At 33.6% G+C, this 19,287-nt stretch overlaps 1 protein-coding gene across 2 annotated transcripts in view; it reads left to right on the plus strand.

Annotated features, from left to right (window-relative positions):
* The window catches only part of LOC123315789 (mannosyl-oligosaccharide alpha-1,2-mannosidase IA-like), a 40,881-nt gene that overhangs the window by 19,091 nt on the left and 2,503 nt on the right, over window positions 1-19,287 (plus strand). For both annotated transcript variants that reach the window (XM_044901642.1, XM_044901643.1), the window contains exons 2-4: window positions 15,642-15,860; window positions 15,915-16,094; window positions 18,015-18,228. In XM_044901642.1, coding sequence (XP_044757577.1) covers window positions 15,642-15,860; window positions 15,915-16,094; window positions 18,015-18,228 — 613 coding nt within the window. The remainder of the gene's footprint in view (window positions 1-15,641; window positions 15,861-15,914; window positions 16,095-18,014; window positions 18,229-19,287) is intronic.

The following is a 19,287-nucleotide window of genomic DNA, read 5'->3' on the forward strand; positions in this document are numbered from 1 at the left end:
TTCAAGTCTTTATTTATATCATTGTCATTATTTAAAAATTTCAACATTTGATTAACATGTCTTTTTATAATTCGTCCTCCATCACATAACAAGTTAAATGTAACTGGTGATAATTTTTCAACAATTTTTGCTTGAACTCGGTACCTCTTATTATTGTTGTAAACATCTACTAAAACCACGTCTCCCAACTTGAAATCAATTTTACTTATTTTATTTTTATCTGACATATTGAATTGTTTAAAAGATGTTTCACTGACTAAATTTTCTCTTAAAAGATGAAACCTCGTTTTAATCTCCCTTTTGAAAATAATATCTGATGGTGATTTTCCCGTTGTCGAATGCTTCATTGTACGATAATCAAACAAAAATGAATTCACAGCAAAATTTAATGACGACTTACCCTCTCCTGTAATTTTCAAAACCTTATTTTTAAATGTACCCACAAAATTTTCTGCTGCTCCATTAGTTGCTGGGTGATAGGGTGGAGAATATGTGTGCCGTATACCTAACGATTTCAAAAATTCATTAAACTCTTCACTTGCAAATTGTGGACCATTGTCTGAGACTAAATGATCACATAATCCAAACCTTGAGAAAATAGAATCAAAAACTTCAATCAATTTACTAGCTGAGGTGTTATTTTTCATATTTATAGCTTCAGGCCATTTACTATGTGCATCAACTATGACTAAAAACATATTTCCTTGAATAGGTCCTAAAAAATCAGTGTGTAACCTGGACCATGGGTTAGATGGAAATGGCCATTGAAAAGTACTGATTTTGTTATTTTGTTTTCTATTTTTCACACATAACTCACAACTATTTGCTAATTTTTCTATATCATCGTCCAAACCCGGCCACCAAAAAAACGAACGAGCTACTTGTTTCATTCTAACAACACCAAAATGAGACTGGTGAAGTGATTTCAATAAAGTTTTTCGCAATACTTTTGGTATTATTAGTCTAGAACCTCGAACAAGACATTCATTCTCAATACTTAATTCTGTTTTCTTATCGAAATACATTTTCTCTTCCAAAGAAATATCATTTGAATTTTCTACCCATCCAAACATTAACTTTCTTTTCACCTCACATAAAACCTTATCTTTTTTTGTTTCTTGCTTAATCAAATTTAAATCAATCAAATTACTTTCATTTTCAATAAAGTTTATAACATCTAATTCAGAATCAAATACAGCCATCTTATCTCGTACTGCTAACCTGGAAAGCGCATCACAATTACTGTTTTTAGATGATGAAATCAATTCAATCTTGTATTTGAAACCCGATAAAAAATATATCCATCTTAACAACCTATTCTGAACTGTAACATTCAATTTCTTCGAATTACCAAATATATACTTTAAAGGTTGATTATCAGTTTTAAGAATAATTTCATTACCAACAATATAATGATAAAATTTCCTAAACCCGAAAATTATAGCTGCTGCCTCTTTATCTAGAATAGATCTATGCAATTCATTATGAGGTATTAATTTAGAAGCAAAAGCAATTGGTCTCTCTGTACCGTCTGAAAATCTGTGAGACAAAATAGCTGACAACCCTGAGTAACTTGCGTCTGTAGCCAATACTAAAGTAATATCTTGCTGATATGGAACTAAAACTTTATCCGATGCTAATTCCTTCTTTACCCAATTAACTGCTTGATCACAATTAGAATTCCAATAAAATTTGCTCGCTTTCAAAACATCGTACAACACCTTTAGTTCATCAGCTCGCTTATACAAAAATGACTCGTAAAAATTTACTAACCCTAAAAATGCTTGAAGTTCTTTTTTAGTTTTTGGAGAAGGCATATTAACAATTGAATGAATTCTACTAGGAGATGGTGATAAACCTTTTTTGTCCAATTTGAATCCTAATATCTCTATTTCAGATCTGAAAAATTCACATTTTGATTCGTTTACTTTAAGTCCTGCTTCATTCAACTTATAAAATATTTTTTCTAAATTATCGAGATGCTCTGAATCATTCTTTCCTGTGCAATAAATATTATCTATGTAAATTTCAATATTCGGAATACCTTTCAAAATATCAGTAACAATATCTTGACATTCTGCTGGGCTGGAGGCTACACCCTCTGGCAATTTTTTGTACCTGAACAAACCTTTCTGTGTGATTATTGTCAATGGATCTCTACAATCTTCATCAACTTCAAATTGCATAAATGCATGTTTTAAATCAATTTGGGACCATTTGGTTCCAACCTGTAACGTCTGAAATACTTTTTCTTTTAAGGGTAATGGATATCTTTTAATAATTATTTGAGGGTTCACTGTTAATTTAAAATTTCCGCATAAACGAACTCCTTCCCCTTTCACCACAGGAACTACTGGAGTAGCCCATTCACTCACCTCAACTTGTTCCAAATTACCTATTCTTACCAAACGATCGATTTCTGCATCTACTTTGTCTTTCAAAGCGAAAGGGACATGATAAGGTTTACATTGAATTGGTTGATAATCTTTTTTGAAAGTTAGTTTAATAGATTTACCTTTATATTTACCTGGGCTGTTGTCAAACAATTGGGGATATTTTGATTTAAAATGTGAAATAATACTGTTATGATCATTCAAGCAATTCAACGCAAACTGAGGTTTAAAAGTTATCGGCCACATACCCAAGGCTTGAAGCCATTGCCTTCCTATTAAATTTTTCCCGTTACCTGCCAAAACGTAAGCTTTCAAATTTGCTTCAACCCCTTCGAAATGCACCTTAAGATCGGTCAACATACCCGTTACATTCAACTTTGTTCTGTCATAGCTGGACAATGAAATATCTGCCTTGTGGATTTTCTTAGCTGCAAAATAATTAGCTACCGTTTTTTCTGAAAACACAGTCACATGTGAACCTGTATCAACTTCCAATTCTACCTGATTATTATCAATAATTAATTTCAAACTATGAGGTTCTACCACAATATTGTTTACCTGAAATTCAGTAAAATCGTTTTGCTGCATATAATAAAAATCTAAATCAGAACTATCCAAATCTTCATTTTCTAATAAGTTGTCATTGACTAAATTAATTCCGTTTTGTTTTTTTAGACATGCTCTATCAATATGACCTTTTACATTACAATAATTACAAGTTTTCCACCTAAGTTTACAGTCTTTTGAGAAATGATTAAATCCACCACAACAATAACATTTATTATTATTACGCGTTTTTGAGGTTATATGTACCTGAGAATTGTTTGACACATTCGACCTACGGCTGCCGTTTCTGTCTTCTCGTCTGTAGTTACTGCTCCTGTTATCGTGTTGTCTTTGTCTATTGTCTCTGATGAGTTTCTGGCTCTGGTCTTTGGAAGTGGAAGCCGCGGCTGCGTTGTTTGGTTGCGAAGATTTGAATTTTCCTTCTGCGTTTCCGCTTCCCCTTCCTCTGTATTGTTGATGATTGGAATATTTTGAACCAGCCTTGTTCATGTAAAAAATTGTATCTTCAGACACAGCATCTGCGGACTTCATTGATAAGGAATTTTTTATAGCTGCTTCTCGATCCTCCGCTATCTTCACCGCACTTTGAAATGTTAGATTTTCTTGACGAAATAATTCCACTTTTGTTTCGTGATTTATAAGTCCAAATACAAATTGATCACGAAGAGCAATATCAAGGTCCTTGAAATTACAATAAAAAGATCTTTCTTTCAATTTTGTAAGGAATGCGTGTATCGATTCCGAAGGTAATTGTTTCGTGGCGTAGAATTTATTCCTTTCGGAAATTTCTGAAGGCTTTGGATGAAGATGAGAGTTCATGATATTAACTAAATCAGAGTAGGAAAGATCTTTGGCCTTTTTTGGTGAAGTTAAATTGCGAAACAACATGAAAGTCTCTTGACAAACTCTTGTTAACAGTTCTGCAATTTGTCTTTCCGGCGGAATACACTGACACTCGAAAATTAATTCTAGTCTTTCGATAAAAACTTCCCAATTGTCTTTGTTTAGGGTAAAACTTATTTTATTAAAGTCAGACATGTCGCACCGGTATAGTTCCTTCTTTGTGAAAGTTTCGTTTTTTCCACGAAGTTTTTTGACGAGCGTTTTTCGTAAGTTATCAACACTATCAGTTTCACTCACAGTAACGTTATACGTTTTTAGTTTTTCAATTAGTTCTTGTTTGTTAAGTTCGTACACCCAGCTCACTCTCACTTCACTGGATGGACTTCTTCCTCTGGAACTAGGTTGAGAACTTGCAGCACCATCTGCGTCCAACATACTCTTTCAAATTCATAAGCCGGAATAAGCAATCCAACTATTTTTACCATAATCCTCGTCGCCAGATTATTGTCATGTCCATAAGAAAACTACGTTTGGTGATTTACAAATTTATTCGATATACAATTTCTCAATCTCGACTACCAACATAAAATCTTTCCGAATACTGAACTCTCCAACGCATGTGGAAACCTAGATAATTAATTAATCATGCGCACACAATATATTACAGTTCTCTTCCATGATTTTTACTTTTTCCTATGCTTACCGCTCTTACAGTCCCAAACAGTACCGCAATCCGCATGATCCTCTGAAGACTTTCGCCCAATGGAAGCTTCCTCACATTTTGTTGAGGTTTTCTGGGTACCAGAGCCATAGATTTCATAGATGACAATAGAGGTGTTTCTGACATCTGCCAATAGGGAATACTCCTTCTGACGAAAATGATGTATTTTTTATGAAATATCTTTGAAACGTCACATTTTGAAAAAACCATTTCAACCGTTTCCCATAAAAATCTATTTTAAGTACTTGAAAATGAAAAGTAAAAATGGGTATTTAAAATTTAAAGCGTTTCGTTTCTATTGCACAAGTTGGCAACATCGACTGAAATATGCGTTGATAATAAAGGACAACAAAAACACTCGCCAGTAAGTACGCGCCTTATGATGGCTGCAACCATCTGTTATTATATAAAATAAACAAGCCATTGTTCTTTTTATTTTCTAGTAGGCGCTGTTGCCAAATAGTAAATTAAAAACTAAGCGATTTAAGTTTTAAAACCTCATATTTGAAGAATGAATTTGAATAGTTTCCGCGGTGCATTTGAAAAATTCATGAATGAAACTCATAATTATTTAGTTTGAACTTGCATATGCTGTGATAACCCAAATTGAGGAGAATTACTCATTCCCTTTGTTTCCTGATAGGTTCTTCAAGATCTCTGTTTTTGAGTATCTTTTTTTTGGATGTCTGCCCAGGTTGCTGTTATTTGCAATGGCCATTTCCAGACAATGCACTATTTTCAACTTTACAGATTAGAGTGAGTTCTGGTCCGCTGTGTTCCCAATAGAGCTTGTAAAGAATCTGGAATGCAACTTTGCATGTCGAAGTATTTCAACAGTACGAAAAATCAACGGTTTATTAGTTATTGGTATTATTATGAAAAAATGACGAAAACACGAGGTCACACTTTTTTGAATATTTGGAGTTTTTTTTAAATATTCATCATTTTATATTTTGCAATTGAGTAGTATAAGAACACTGTTGTTCGGACCGAAAATGTACAGTGTGTTCATGAGAAGATCATTAAGATGGACAAATCGAATCACGCAGTACAGCCTATATTTTGTATTATTTCAGTCTATTCTAAAACTCCTCAATCGTTGAGTTTTTACAAACGAATAGTATACCGTTGAAATTGCCATCAAATCAGATATCTTACGATGCAAAGATATACTGGCCGTGCCATTCCAAATGAGAAACTAGTATACTGTTTGCGTTATAATGGAAGATGCAGAGGTTTGAAAATATTTTAGAGAGAAAGTTCTTGTCGAAAGCCCCAACACGCAAATCTTCAGCACAAAATTATGATTAGTTCTCTATAAAAGTCTAGTATACCATCGCGGTGAATCACCCTGTATAATCAAATTAGCCTACACGAAGGAGAATTTTTTGAACAAATGTTATATCATTCAGATTTATACTATTAGATTACGAATACAAATTCTCTATACTCATTTCTAAGGAAGTATTTCGTCTTATGCTAACAATGAGTCATATTATACGATATTCAGTTTATTGTACTAGTGACACTAATTATTTTTACGGGCTCGACTTGCTTCAACGAATTCAGGTCGAATTTCTTTCCATTTGAACTGATGATCATTGAAGATGATTATTCTACAACCTAAAAATATTACTCGCAAATATGAATGATTCTTTACTTAAAAGATGATCGCATGCTAATATTTTTATTGAAGTAAGCATTGAACATGAATTTATGGATATTATATTATGGTTTGGTCCATTAGAATTATTTGATATTGCCAATAATTTTAATTTTCAGAATGAATTAATCTGTGTTATCATTTGTTATGACCTCGGAATCTATAATATGACTCTCTTTGTAAAGTACAATGAATTTGAAGTCAATATTTAGACAATAATAAGGGGAATTTTCGAAAAAATGGATTATTCTAATTAGTGTGTTCGCAATTCTTGGTGAAATTTCTTGAATATTATGTTTCCAAAAAATATCGAAATATGCCAAATGAGAACATTGCAGCGCCCACTGAGACGGGAATTATTTTTAAATACTCTGTATTTCAAAGAATGAAGGAGATAATTTTGAGAAAAAAATGTTCTAATGAACAGATAACTGTGATGAATAAAGTTTGATTCAAGAAGATAAACCAATAGGTGATCGGAAATACTCGGGCCGCTACGGTGTTGCCTCCATCTACGTCACACTGGCGCACGCAATGACATTCAGCGCGCATTGGCGTATCTCACATAAAATTTGGTGGTACCATGCAATCATTTCAAATAATTTAATGCTTCTCCACTAACTCTTTTAACTTCCGAAAGTTCGCAAGGTAGAAGGGTTAGCTTTCAGATACATAATTATCTGCAGCTCTTCCTCTGACTTATTCATCAGGTAAACAACGATTTCGCACAAAAGTTGAAGGCATTTCAACTGATCTTCTTTCTAAGTTCACCCATTGTCTATGTTACGTCTTCGCTAACGACTGTCAATTCTGCTTGACATTAGCCATAACATAAGCCTCCATCTACGTCATCACCTTTCCGACGAATTGCCGATATGCGCCTTCTTTGCTATATTTTCTTGGTTTGATGGTTTTATTAGGTGTTTATCTGATAGCACTGATAGCATAGTTACATACCCTACTCAGTAAATAAAAATGCAAAATTAACTTCCACACATTTATATGAAGTGTGCAACAAATTTGATACGCTTTACGCTTTCACAAATGCCATTAACGTTTGTAACTCAAAGAAATAGTTATTATGTTCTCCTTTTATAGAAGGGTAAACCAGACTAACTGCAATTTTCGTCAGTCTATTGCGCATGACTTTGTTCAATGATGTTTAATTCTTCATAATTATAATGCCATAAAAGAAGAATCTATTGATTATATAATATAATTAATTATATTTCTTAGAGTTACGTATTTCTGAATTCGTAGCTAATTATTAATAAAAATTCCTGTTGTGAAATTGCTCTAGAACGATGAATTACTATAATAAAGATGGATAGATCTGGAGTATGTAAGTTGACCTGTAGGGATTGCCCTATGATTTAAATTGGACAAGCAAGAAGGACGTTCAAAAAATGCACACAGAATTATTTAGCATATGCATTACCATACTTGAAAGAAATAGGAAATGATTCCAACAATAACTATCGTTTAAGTTTTTGTCTGATCATTTTAGAAACTCTAGAAATAAACAGGACAGTTCACAAAAAAATTATCTTAAATGAGCCATCAGATGTAGGGAGATATCGTTTACCGAACCTATTTGTGTAAGTTTCTGGTAATTCCAGCAGCTTGCCACCAATATATTTCATTTCATTATGCCCGAGATTATGCCCATCAATGCTACCTTAGAACTTTTTCCTTTTGGAATGTAAATCTGAAGAAACTGCATTGTCAGCAAAACAATTGCTGTATACTTTATATAATTTTGCATTTTTACTATGGAGATGAAGAGATTTCAACAGATAAATTTCCAGGAGACATACTTATGAATTTCAAGAAAGTTTGACAATTTCAGATCACAACTCAGCTATCACCATTGGCTGAAATAACCTAGAGAACGCCATTAATAGTATGATTAAGCTTAGGGGATGGTATATAATTAAAAAATACGATATTCGTCAATCATTTTTGCCCCATCAAAATGTGTACTCAGCTTGTGATGTGCAAATGAAATCCTTATCACGCAAAACACGACCTTTTTAAAACATTAGATAGGCGAAACGAAATTAATTCTGACATATGACACACGACAAATGTTGAAATGTAACGATGTGAATCGAACTAGCAAACTACCATCACTCAAAGTATTAACAGGTTTCGGTCACATTTAACCTCGTTATAGCAATACAATTCATTCCTCGATAAAAAAATTAAAAGAATCGATGGCCCCTTTATTCGATGTCAATAGCCGGTATAGGGTTGGAATATACTCTAGCGACATCTGATAGCAAACGAGGACCTACTCAATTCACTTTCGTAACTCTCTTTCTAGAATAAATAGTATTTCTGTTAATACTTTGAGTGATAGATAGTTCTATTCAAATCATAACGTTTGTTGATTTTATATTAGCGGGTGTCATGGGTCTGAATTGATTTAATTTATTATCCATCTGTCAGGGGACGATATCCATTTTTTGATAAGATAGGCTCTGAAATAGTGGAGTATTTCATTTAATGCAAGCTCGTAATATATTTTGGTCTATAGAATTATGATTTGTTACCGCATTCTGCAATGCAATGCAAGATTCAAGCATCAATAATTTTTGAAGATTACTGTTTTCGCATTTGTTTTGTTACACTGAATGCAGTGTAACAGGAAGTAAAATATTCTGTATATAATTGAGTTATAACAAGGAATATAACAAGTCTATCAGCGAAATCAGCAGCGTTTTTCTCCGACGAGTCCAAAGGTTATTTTTTGATAATTATGAATCAATTGAAATATCATTTGGCACGAATAATGATTTTTATTTCTATTCGCGTTCGGCATTCGCTGATGCGAAACGCCTGTTACGAGTCCATAAAATCATCGCAACGTATATAATAACGACTAAACCCCAACCATTTAGTGACCATTGTCATTTATTCGATTTCTTCTGGAGCGGTTTCAACGTTCTTTCCCAAAAAAGGAACATTTTTTTGTCATTTATGGTTAGAATCACACTGATTCATCACATTAGGATTTTCTTATAATTATGATATGACTTTCGTCAGTTTTGTCAAACTGACGAAAGTAGATTTGTTTCATTTGCATTTGGTAACCGTCAAACATCTCGAGTTTCTGAAGCTTCTTTTTCTTTTTTCCGATCGGGCTCCTTGGTCGAGAATATGTACTAAGCACGCTCTGGTTTTTCTTCTTTCGTTTAGCATTTTTCGCGGCCCTAAATATGCAGCTGTTCCTCCCCCACTCGGCGCTTACGAAATTAGTATTAACCGACAGGTATATACAACGGAATTTAAGAATATTGTGCTTGAAAAATATGAGTTTACAAGCATCCTTGGGGTTTCAAATGAACTGTTAACCTGAAAATCCGCTTTTGATAGACATTAACTCGCCGCATCTCACAAGAACTGCTTCATGATATGAAAATGGAGTTTTTATGAGTGTCGCCCAACCTATTATGAATATCTAAAATAGTCGATATATTGAAACAGCATGCATCCATCAGCAAGGATGTCGAAATTTAAGTCACGAAAACTACAAAAATTTTAGAACCACTTTTCAATGATCAGAATGAAATAAATCGCAACTTCTTTAATTGAAAATAAATCTGTGGTGAATCTATTGGAAATCAACAAATTTTTCCCATTTTTTACTATGTAGCAAATACTTGATACAACCACATACGAATCAAATAATATTATGTATATGTAAAGCTTTGTTTCCGATAAAATAACTACATTCCATGTGAATTGTCAGAAGTCATAAAAGCGCTTTAAGTAATTAAAAAATCCATTTCAGCTTCTACAAACGAGTTATGAATATCCATGTCACCGATATATCGATTAGTTGTCCGGAATATGATTCCTCTATCTTCTGCAATAATGATTATATTTATTCGCACCAATACAAACTTGAGCATTATAGTTCATTCTGTTTTATGTATGTATGACCCTCATTCAACTGGTTTCAGTCGAGTCTCCTAAGCTTCTTATTTCTTTTCGGGTATTTGCGACTTTCTCAACCGAATTTTACATTTCTACATTGCCATTGTTTTTCGAATGCGAATCGTAGCCAGTCCAGTGCCGGAGAGTATGGTATTGCGTTAATTTTTATGAGGCTTTTTAAAAGCGAATATTTACAACCACGAAATTCTGTATAAATTATCTTTTTGATAAACGTGAAAGGCACTCGAAGTGAGTGCCTGATTAGATTAGTTAGATTAGTTATCTAACTGCTTGAGTATTTCGAAATAAAAAAATCTATTCTAGATTCTGAAGTATATGTATGAAGATTTAACAGGAGAATAATGTAATACAATGCATCATTATTTTATAACTGAATGAGCTTCTTTGTTTTTTATTACGATATTTTTGACACATCTTGAACATTCTCTCAATATCGCATTTTGCTTAATTATATTGACCGAATTTTGTTAAGTGTCTTCGTTTTTGCATTATTCAGATAGTAATTTTTTAAATGAATCAAGAGAAGAATATTGAACTAAAATAGGATTATATGAATTTGACTATCATAAGTTTTCAAACCACGACACGTGTTTCGCTATCACAATAGTATTTTCAACACGCTGTGTTGACAACCAAGTTGTCAACTAGGTTGCTCGTCTGTAGGCCGCTTAAGATTTTTGATTCATTGTCCGATGGAGCCTGATCTGGGATTTGGGCTACCAAATGTTATCGATTACTACCCTACGAAAAAGGTATATTTTCGATAACACTTCATATACGTCACTATCAAAGTGTATTGTCATGGTACAAAATACACATAAGTAATAAGTCTGATTTGAAAATATATGAAAGTACATATAACCATTTCATCCCTATAATTAACTTGGTTGATGAAAATCCCCATCAATACCTCAGCAATATATTGTCTACATTTCTGGCAAAAAAAGTTATTATTCAAAATAACTCAATTCATTGTAATAAAATATAATGAGTACCCCTTATAGGGGGTGCATGACAAACCCTTCAACTATGCATGAAAAGTTACGTGATTTAGAATGAAAATTGACCTTTTCGAGCATTGTACTACAAAATAGTGAAAACTGTTATGCGTTACACGTTATTTTCTACTCAACTCACAACAACGCCATCTGCCAATTAGATTGGTCCCTTTCTCAGGTCTTAGTTCTCCTACCCACCCTAAAATAAATTGTTCTCAAATATGATTCCAATAACTTGATCAAGTTTTATGCAGTTATGTGGTTTCGAAGGGTTTTTTTGAAAATAACAGCCCTAGTAATTTCTTTTACGGAAATTTAGAAATTTAAATACTGCATTCTCACATTGAGAATACTATAGGTTGAATTTTCATTTTTGGCTCACTACGCCACTGGTGTCACGACCGCAACATACCAACCAGAACGATTTGCATATCGACTCGAGAAATAACAATGGGACATCCCAAGATCCTTAATTCCATTCCTCGTTCACCATTGTACCAATTCTGCCTTTAAAATTCTCCAGCTTCATTAGGCTCCAAATTTGCGTAGGTTGTTTTGTATGAAGAATAGGAAAACGCAGAATATCAGTCCTATTGCACTAATTCGGTATGTTTTCAATCATCTCAACCATTTATTCCCAATTGAGAACTTGTGGAATAAAAAATATTGCGCTTATTCAAATTCGAAATTCATAATTAGAGCGATCACTCATCCATATACTGAACTTGCTCAACGATGCTTGGTTCCCTGAGAATATTTCCAATATTTACGAAATTACATATCCAATCAAATTGAAAAGAAGAAATCGATAATGATCCAACTACCAAATCAATTTAAATCAGGTAACCAGAGTTGCAAAGAATGGGGATTGTTGTTCAAGATGCAAAATGCAGCCCAGAAATAATTTTTCGCTTGAAGATTATATTTAGCAAAAACTTTCGAAACGTTATTTCAAAGACAAGTTATAGTTTTTGACCTAATTGGATTTTTATTTTCGGTGATATCGGAAAAATATTTTTTCTGATAGTTAAACAGCGTTAGACAAGTTCAGTATCGGAGTGGATGACCCCCCTAGTGTTAAAACAGGCGCGCAAAAGTTCCCGACTTCAAGCGGGTGTTTTCTTAAATTTTTAACGTATTTCTGTTGCTCAATACCCAGAATAAGTCTTCATTATAGCCAATTATGAATTTACGAAAGTAGCACATAAAAAGTTTAATCCTCTGAAAGGTGTTTTTCCTGGAATATACTGGAGGTAACTCGAAACTTTTTCATGCTGGACTCTTTGAAACTCGAAGTATGTACTGCTCTAATAACACTCTATATTAAACTTTTTAGCTCATGAGTCGTGTAAACTAAAAATCTCAGTCACGTGGTTTTCTCTAACATGAGCCATCTAACCAATACACGTGTTTCGTTATAACACTAGCATCTTCAGGTGGGTGAAGGTTTACCTTTTCCTTCTCTTATAGTATTTCCAAATGCAAGTGTCCAGCGTGAAAAGCTAATTAAAATAAATACGTTTTTCACAATGAGTGTTCAAAGTGCAACATTTTACATTTTTTGAAATATAACTCCTTCTAAAAACAATAAATTTATGAGTAATAACGTAATCACGTTGTGGATGCGTTATCACTCAACGTTAGAGTGTGATCATAATTCAATCCTGACTTAAACGTAACATTTACTATATAGGTTATCTTTGACTTCTACTTACGAAATGTCAAAATTTTTATCAAGTGTCAAATATTATTTGATATTTACAACATCAACGAATAAACGTCTACTATATCTATTCTATTGAAATATTTCAGATATTTTGATATTTCTTTTATTATTATTAAGAGAGCAAATAAAAAGAAATGATATTTTTTAATTGAGCATGTTACCCACTCAGATTAAGAAAATTTTGGCGCAAATTTTGATCTTATTGTTAGAAATAAAAATTGTTCAGCTTCCAATACCCTAAAAATATCTCTAGCTTTTGTTATGGATATTGAGATGAATTCCACTTTACGTTTGAGTTTAGATGCTCGTAAAACGTAAGTATAAATTATGTTTTTTAATGTGAACACTTTTATGCAAAACCAATACTTCTAGTTGACGTTTTACGTTGAAATTGTGTTCAAATTACGAGTTCCCTCACGATGTATCTCGGAGATCTGGCGCTCTGACTACAATCCACCAATTATGAAATTGTTGACAGGTTGAAGATCATTGGATCCACATTTTCCCAATTATCATTTGAAATATAAAAGTTGGAGTTCTTCTATGATTTAAAAATAAGAAATTAAAATTAAACTTTAATGAGAAATTAGCGTTTATTTATCATGTTTTTTAATCCTACGAGCAAGCCTAGGTCTCAATTAGGGTTTATTAAATTTTCTTCAATTCTCTTTATTTTTCATTCTTCTCATCCATTTCCCTATGATTTGATTCATTAATGGTTCGTAAAACTTTCTTACAGTACAGTAGTGTTATATTTATCAACCCAAGATCGTAGATATGCAGGTATTTTTTTTATATCCCATTTTCAGTCGTTGAAGGTGTTGAGTTTAGTAGTAAATTTCGTGGATGAATTCCCAGTATATCTACCTGAATAGGATTGAAAGGTCGTGGATAACCAAAGCTGATTCAGGATATATTATTTCTCGAAAATTAAATGAGAAAGATTACAAGGTTAAACACAATGGATTAAACGAATTGAATTTCTTGCGCCAATTTCATAATCCAAGGCTGACTTGTCTATCGCATTGAAACAGTTGAAGTTCAATGAATCCGAGTCAATTTTCACATAGAGTATTTCCGTTTTTCCACTGGTTTCTCATCAGAAGGTGAAAATATGGAGTTAAGACAATTTTTCTGCATCATATGTAGACTTAGCACCGTCTTCAAGTTTCGTCCAGCTCAAGCAGCATCCAAGCTCAAGATGCTGCAGCGTATTTTAATTTTTCCCGATTTTCTCTATGCATTTTAGAATTTCAAATCAAAAGTATTTTCATTTGTTCAACTCGATAAGCTGTTAAAATTTTTCGCTTCTTTTCAGTATAGGCATGATGAACAAATTGAAGCAGCTCTTCACGAAGTAATTGAGGATCAAAAGAAGCTATTGTAACTAGAAAAGACGAGTTATTATCACGTACATGCTTTTTTGTGAGAACAGATGATAACAGAAATGCCACTCTAGATATGGTTGAAAAACTGTTCGTTTCTTATCCTGACTTAAACAAATATATTCCCAGAAATTAATAAATTCATTAATACTGATAAATGAAAGATAACGCTTCTAACAGGGCATTGTCCTTGTCTGGGTTCCGATCTGGGGGAAATTGAATTGGATCTTGTTGCATACTAGATGGCGCTCTAGTAATTAATAATACTCAGAAGCTAATGCTAGTTGTGTTGCACTGACCAGGTCAAATGAGATCTAAACCATGGTCAGCATCTCCTCTTTTTCGATGGAACGTTCTCTTCTTTTTGTCCTGACGACGATAAATAATTGGCTAGTTATGTTCAGATCGTAATACCTGTTGATGGGTGGCATGCGTCGGTCCGACCGAACTAATTTTTATCATTAATACTGAGTGTCTGTCTTCTATGTCACTTCGAATTTCACGTTGAACGTTATTGCTCCTGTCCATTGGTTTATTCGTCAATATAAAACAAGAAAGCAGATAAAAATGATAGCCTTTCCGTCTTTTAATTATCATTGCATTCAATCGACCACTGCATCAACAGTGGTCAGATCGTCCAACTTTTATGGCACCAGTTTTATTGAACTGGTTTTATAATTGTAGAATCAATCGCTACCTGAGATCAGATTCTCGAAAAAGCAGCACTTTTCTATTAGGTGCTACAAGATATGATTGATGAGATGAAGTTCTCCTTGATAATAGTTACAGTGGTTGTTGAATCATAATGTGGCTATTCGAACAAATGAATCATTCATGTAATTTCGGTACATGTTTATCAATTAACATCAACATAACTCAATTGAAATAGTTCTTCCCGTTTGACATTTGAATGGGAATGTACAAAAAAATATCATGTACGGATTGTGATATGTGATAGTTAATGATTGGACGTAGGTTTCGGATATAGGCAAACACGCTGATTTACAAACGATTTATTTCGCTACAGCTTGTTTGCCTATACCCGAAACCTACGTCCAATTCTCTATCAAAGGCAATATTTTATTGATATATAGTTAATGATGAAACATAGCAACTTTATTTGTTTTTCAGGGAAGTAGCTCGATCTCTGGTTGACTGCAGTCTTGAAAAGCCGGTCCCCATTTTCACGGAATCGTATTGAACTTTAGGGATTGATAACTCCGCTCCGTTCAAAATTGAACGTTTAATGTTGGCGATTTGGTTGCAATGATTTATTTTAATGACTTCCATAAATGAAATAATATTCCTCGCATTAAAATATATATCCTCAATTACTCTATCAATTCGAATTGTTTTATGCATATTCTGGTTTTTTTTTTCAGATGGCCCAGCATGCATGGGATAACTATGTTAAATACGCGTGGGGTAAGAACGAGCTAAGACCTATCAGCAAGCGTGGACATAGTGCTAGCATATTTGGAACCATGCCTCTAGGGGCCACCATACTTGATGGTTTGGACACTCTGTATATAATGGGCATGGAGAAAGAGTTCAAACAAGCCAGAGACTGGGTGGCCAATGAACTGAATTTGGATCAAATGGTAAGGACGCCTGAAAAACTTCTCGCTGCGTTCTCAAATTCGATATTTTTTCAGGCCAATGATGTTTCAGTATTTGAAACGAATATCAGATTCGTAGGTGGATTGCTGTCTTGCTACGCTCTAACAGGGGATGTTATGTTCAGGGATAAAGCTCAACAAATTGCAGATAAACTTTTACCTGCCTTCCAGACTCCGACAGGCATACCATATGCCATTGTGAATTTCAAAACTGGAGTGAGTAATTGGAGTAATTTTTGTTGAATTAACAATTTATCGCAATGAATGCGGTATATTTGAGGTTGTGATACTCAACGAGAAAATATGTCCTTAATATTACTGTTTATTTTAAGCCCCTTCCCCTTCCAATTATTTCTCTATGTTATATAGCGTTAATTTGATGTCACACTTTAATAGTTTTTTCAATTACGAAATTTCATTATGACAGGGTGAAAAAATCCGCCTAATCTATATTTTGCATCAAAAATTCTTTCAGTCAGTCAGTCTAATTTCCAAAAAAATCAAGCATTTTTCGAGACTCCTCTCTATTAAATGTTATAGTCGAAAATTAATTCATATACATTGATGAGGTCTAATAAGACCACAACCATAATCAGCATCTACTCCACGATAAAATATGGAGACGAAAATTATAGTAAGCAACTTTTTGGCACTCTAACTAAGACTTCTTTGACATAAAAGAGTAGTTTTAATTTAATGAAAAAATCAAGTAGGCAGATGCCATATGTAGTTATCGAAATTAATTCTCTACATCCATTTATATAGAAATAAAAAAATACTACTATTCTGCTGCTTTGACGAAGTCAAATAGAACCGAAACCTTCACCATTTACTCTTCCTCGTTGAAATGGTCTTTCTGTTGATACTCCTAGTGATGGTGGTTGCTAGCTCGATTTAGGCTATAACATTTGTTGATTTCCATAGCAATGCAGTAATTATGTATCCTGAATTTCATTTATTATTCATCTGCCCCAACATGTGAAGGCGATATATTTTTATGATAAGTAGTTATACTGACGAATATTCTCATTGTTCAAATTTTCATAATGTATAGCCCATGGGGATGCCTGGAAAGGGGCTTTGAAAAGAATTATAAAAAATTACGTTTCATTACGCATCATTCAGAAACGCACAATTCTTCAATCGAAATTTCTCATTGAATCTGTTATTTGTAATGTTACAATTTTTTTTCTATTGAAGGTGGGTTTATACGTCAAGTGAATAAAAATAGAGCAGGTATGGAATAAGTACTTCCGTATGTCACAGTGAGAAATAACTTGATAACTCACTAGATTATGTTGTTTGTACAGTTTTAATTTCTAACCTTTAAACCAGTGTCGCTCAAAAATGCTATCCACCTGTTGGAGTGTAAATATTATTTTCGAAAAAAATTGAATTTTACACACATATCTGAATTTGCGAAAAAGGAATAATATTTGGGTGAATTATCTTAGGGATCCTCTACGACCAATAACAACGACCTTATAGATAGAATGTGAAATGTCTGAAAAATCTGTTCTCAAGTAGGCTATGGAATTTTGAGAGTCGATATTCGGTTTTAAAACTTTCAGATTTTATACAAACATATTGTTCTGTTAGGATTTCGGGTATCGCGAGAATCTGCCTGCTGCGTTTCTGAAAATTCATCACACATTCGAGTATTTTTCACAAATCAAATATCCAAAGTTTCAGCATAAAGACGAATATGTGTATGGATTATTGCGGTATTGCGAATACAGGAATTTTAACAAAAATTTCATCCAGATATTTGGACACAATTACCTGGTTTAAAGAAATTCACTGACATTTAGAAATAACGCGAAACTTGGGATGATGAATTCATTTTGAAAATTTCCTTTCCCAGTGGAGGAAAATCCTCAAAATTTTTGTGTGAATAACTTTAACCGAAGTCCTCTAGTGAAAATCATTAGATGGACGGATGATATCATAACTGAATGCAAGAATGATATTTTGATTATCGATTGAAAACAGAACAATATATATCCGTCATTCAAGTGCTGATTGACCGATCAACCTTTGTGAAACGGAGCATGAGACTGATGAGTTTTTCGTTCTCAAAAATATACATTCCCTTTCGTCAGGCAGGATATTTAATGAACAATCTGATTTCTGCAGATGAGCAAGAACTATGGGTGGGCCAGTGGTGGATCCAGTATACTGTCCGAATTCGGAACCCTTCATCTAGAATTCGGCTATTTGAGTGACGTAACGGGAAATCCCATCTATCGCAGTAAAGTGGAGAAGATCAGGCAGGTTATCCAGAAGACGGATAAACCTAATGGATTGTACCCGAATTACTTCAACCCAAAAACTGGAAAATGGGGGCAACGTGAGTAATAATATGCGAATATTAGTGAGAATGATTTTTTTGTTGTGAAACGCAAAATTTTTATTATTCAACGAGCTTATTATGATGGCTGTTAGTCACGTAGAGGACCGACGAGTTCGTAAATAGCCATAATATCCGAGTAGAATATTATACTTTGTTCAGGAATGTGTCGAAAGATTTTTTCTCAAAAAAATGTAATTTTAATTTTTACCAAACAATTAAATTCGAAGGATTTGAAATTTCACTAGACACTAGAAGTTTCAATAGACCATAGTTTAAAAACTCTCTCGTCCAATTTTGTCCTGAATTTGATATAACCAATTCTTAACAAATTTTGGGTACGTTGAAAGTGAAAAGAATTGTCTGCAAAATTTTCATCTTCTGGAGAAGAACTTCCTCAAATTTATCGGAAGTTTCATCAAATATCTGAGTGTGTGAAAAACTTGGGTGTGTTGATAGATGCAAATTTGAGATTCTCTGAGCATGTGTCTGCATGTCTACGAAACGCATATATGATGTTGAGGATAATATATAATAAGCGCGAATTCTTGAATAAAAAGATGAAAATATCACTTTGTGAGTCTCTTGTCCTCTGTCGTTTGAGCTATGGTGACACATTGTACCCTGTTTGAGCTATGTTGACAAGAACAGAATTCGTGTCTTCGTTTAATTTTTGGTATTAGAAAATTCGATAAAATCAGTAACACACTCCAACTTGCGAACTGGCTCAATATGAATAACAGACAAATACTACATTCAAGTGTATTATTCTACAAGGTTCTCCAAAACACAACTCCTCCATACCTTTAATAAGATCACTTTTCGCCCTGATGTTCATAATCTCAACCTTCGCTGCAAGGGTACCCTGACATCACCTATGCATAGAACTGAAATATTTCATAGATCCTTCTCATATACCATGCCGCATTTGATTAACGACTTACCTATGAACATCAGAAAAGCGAAGAATTTGAACTGCTTCAGAGCCTTAATATTTAGTAAGCTTATGGGTGATCAGATGGGATCTCGGTGATCAAATTAACATTTGATACATTGATT

Source organism: Coccinella septempunctata, chromosome 6 (genome assembly GCF_907165205.1).
Source record: "Coccinella septempunctata chromosome 6, icCocSept1.1, whole genome shotgun sequence".
In the NCBI taxonomy this organism is placed as follows: domain Eukaryota; kingdom Metazoa; phylum Arthropoda; class Insecta; order Coleoptera; family Coccinellidae; genus Coccinella; species Coccinella septempunctata.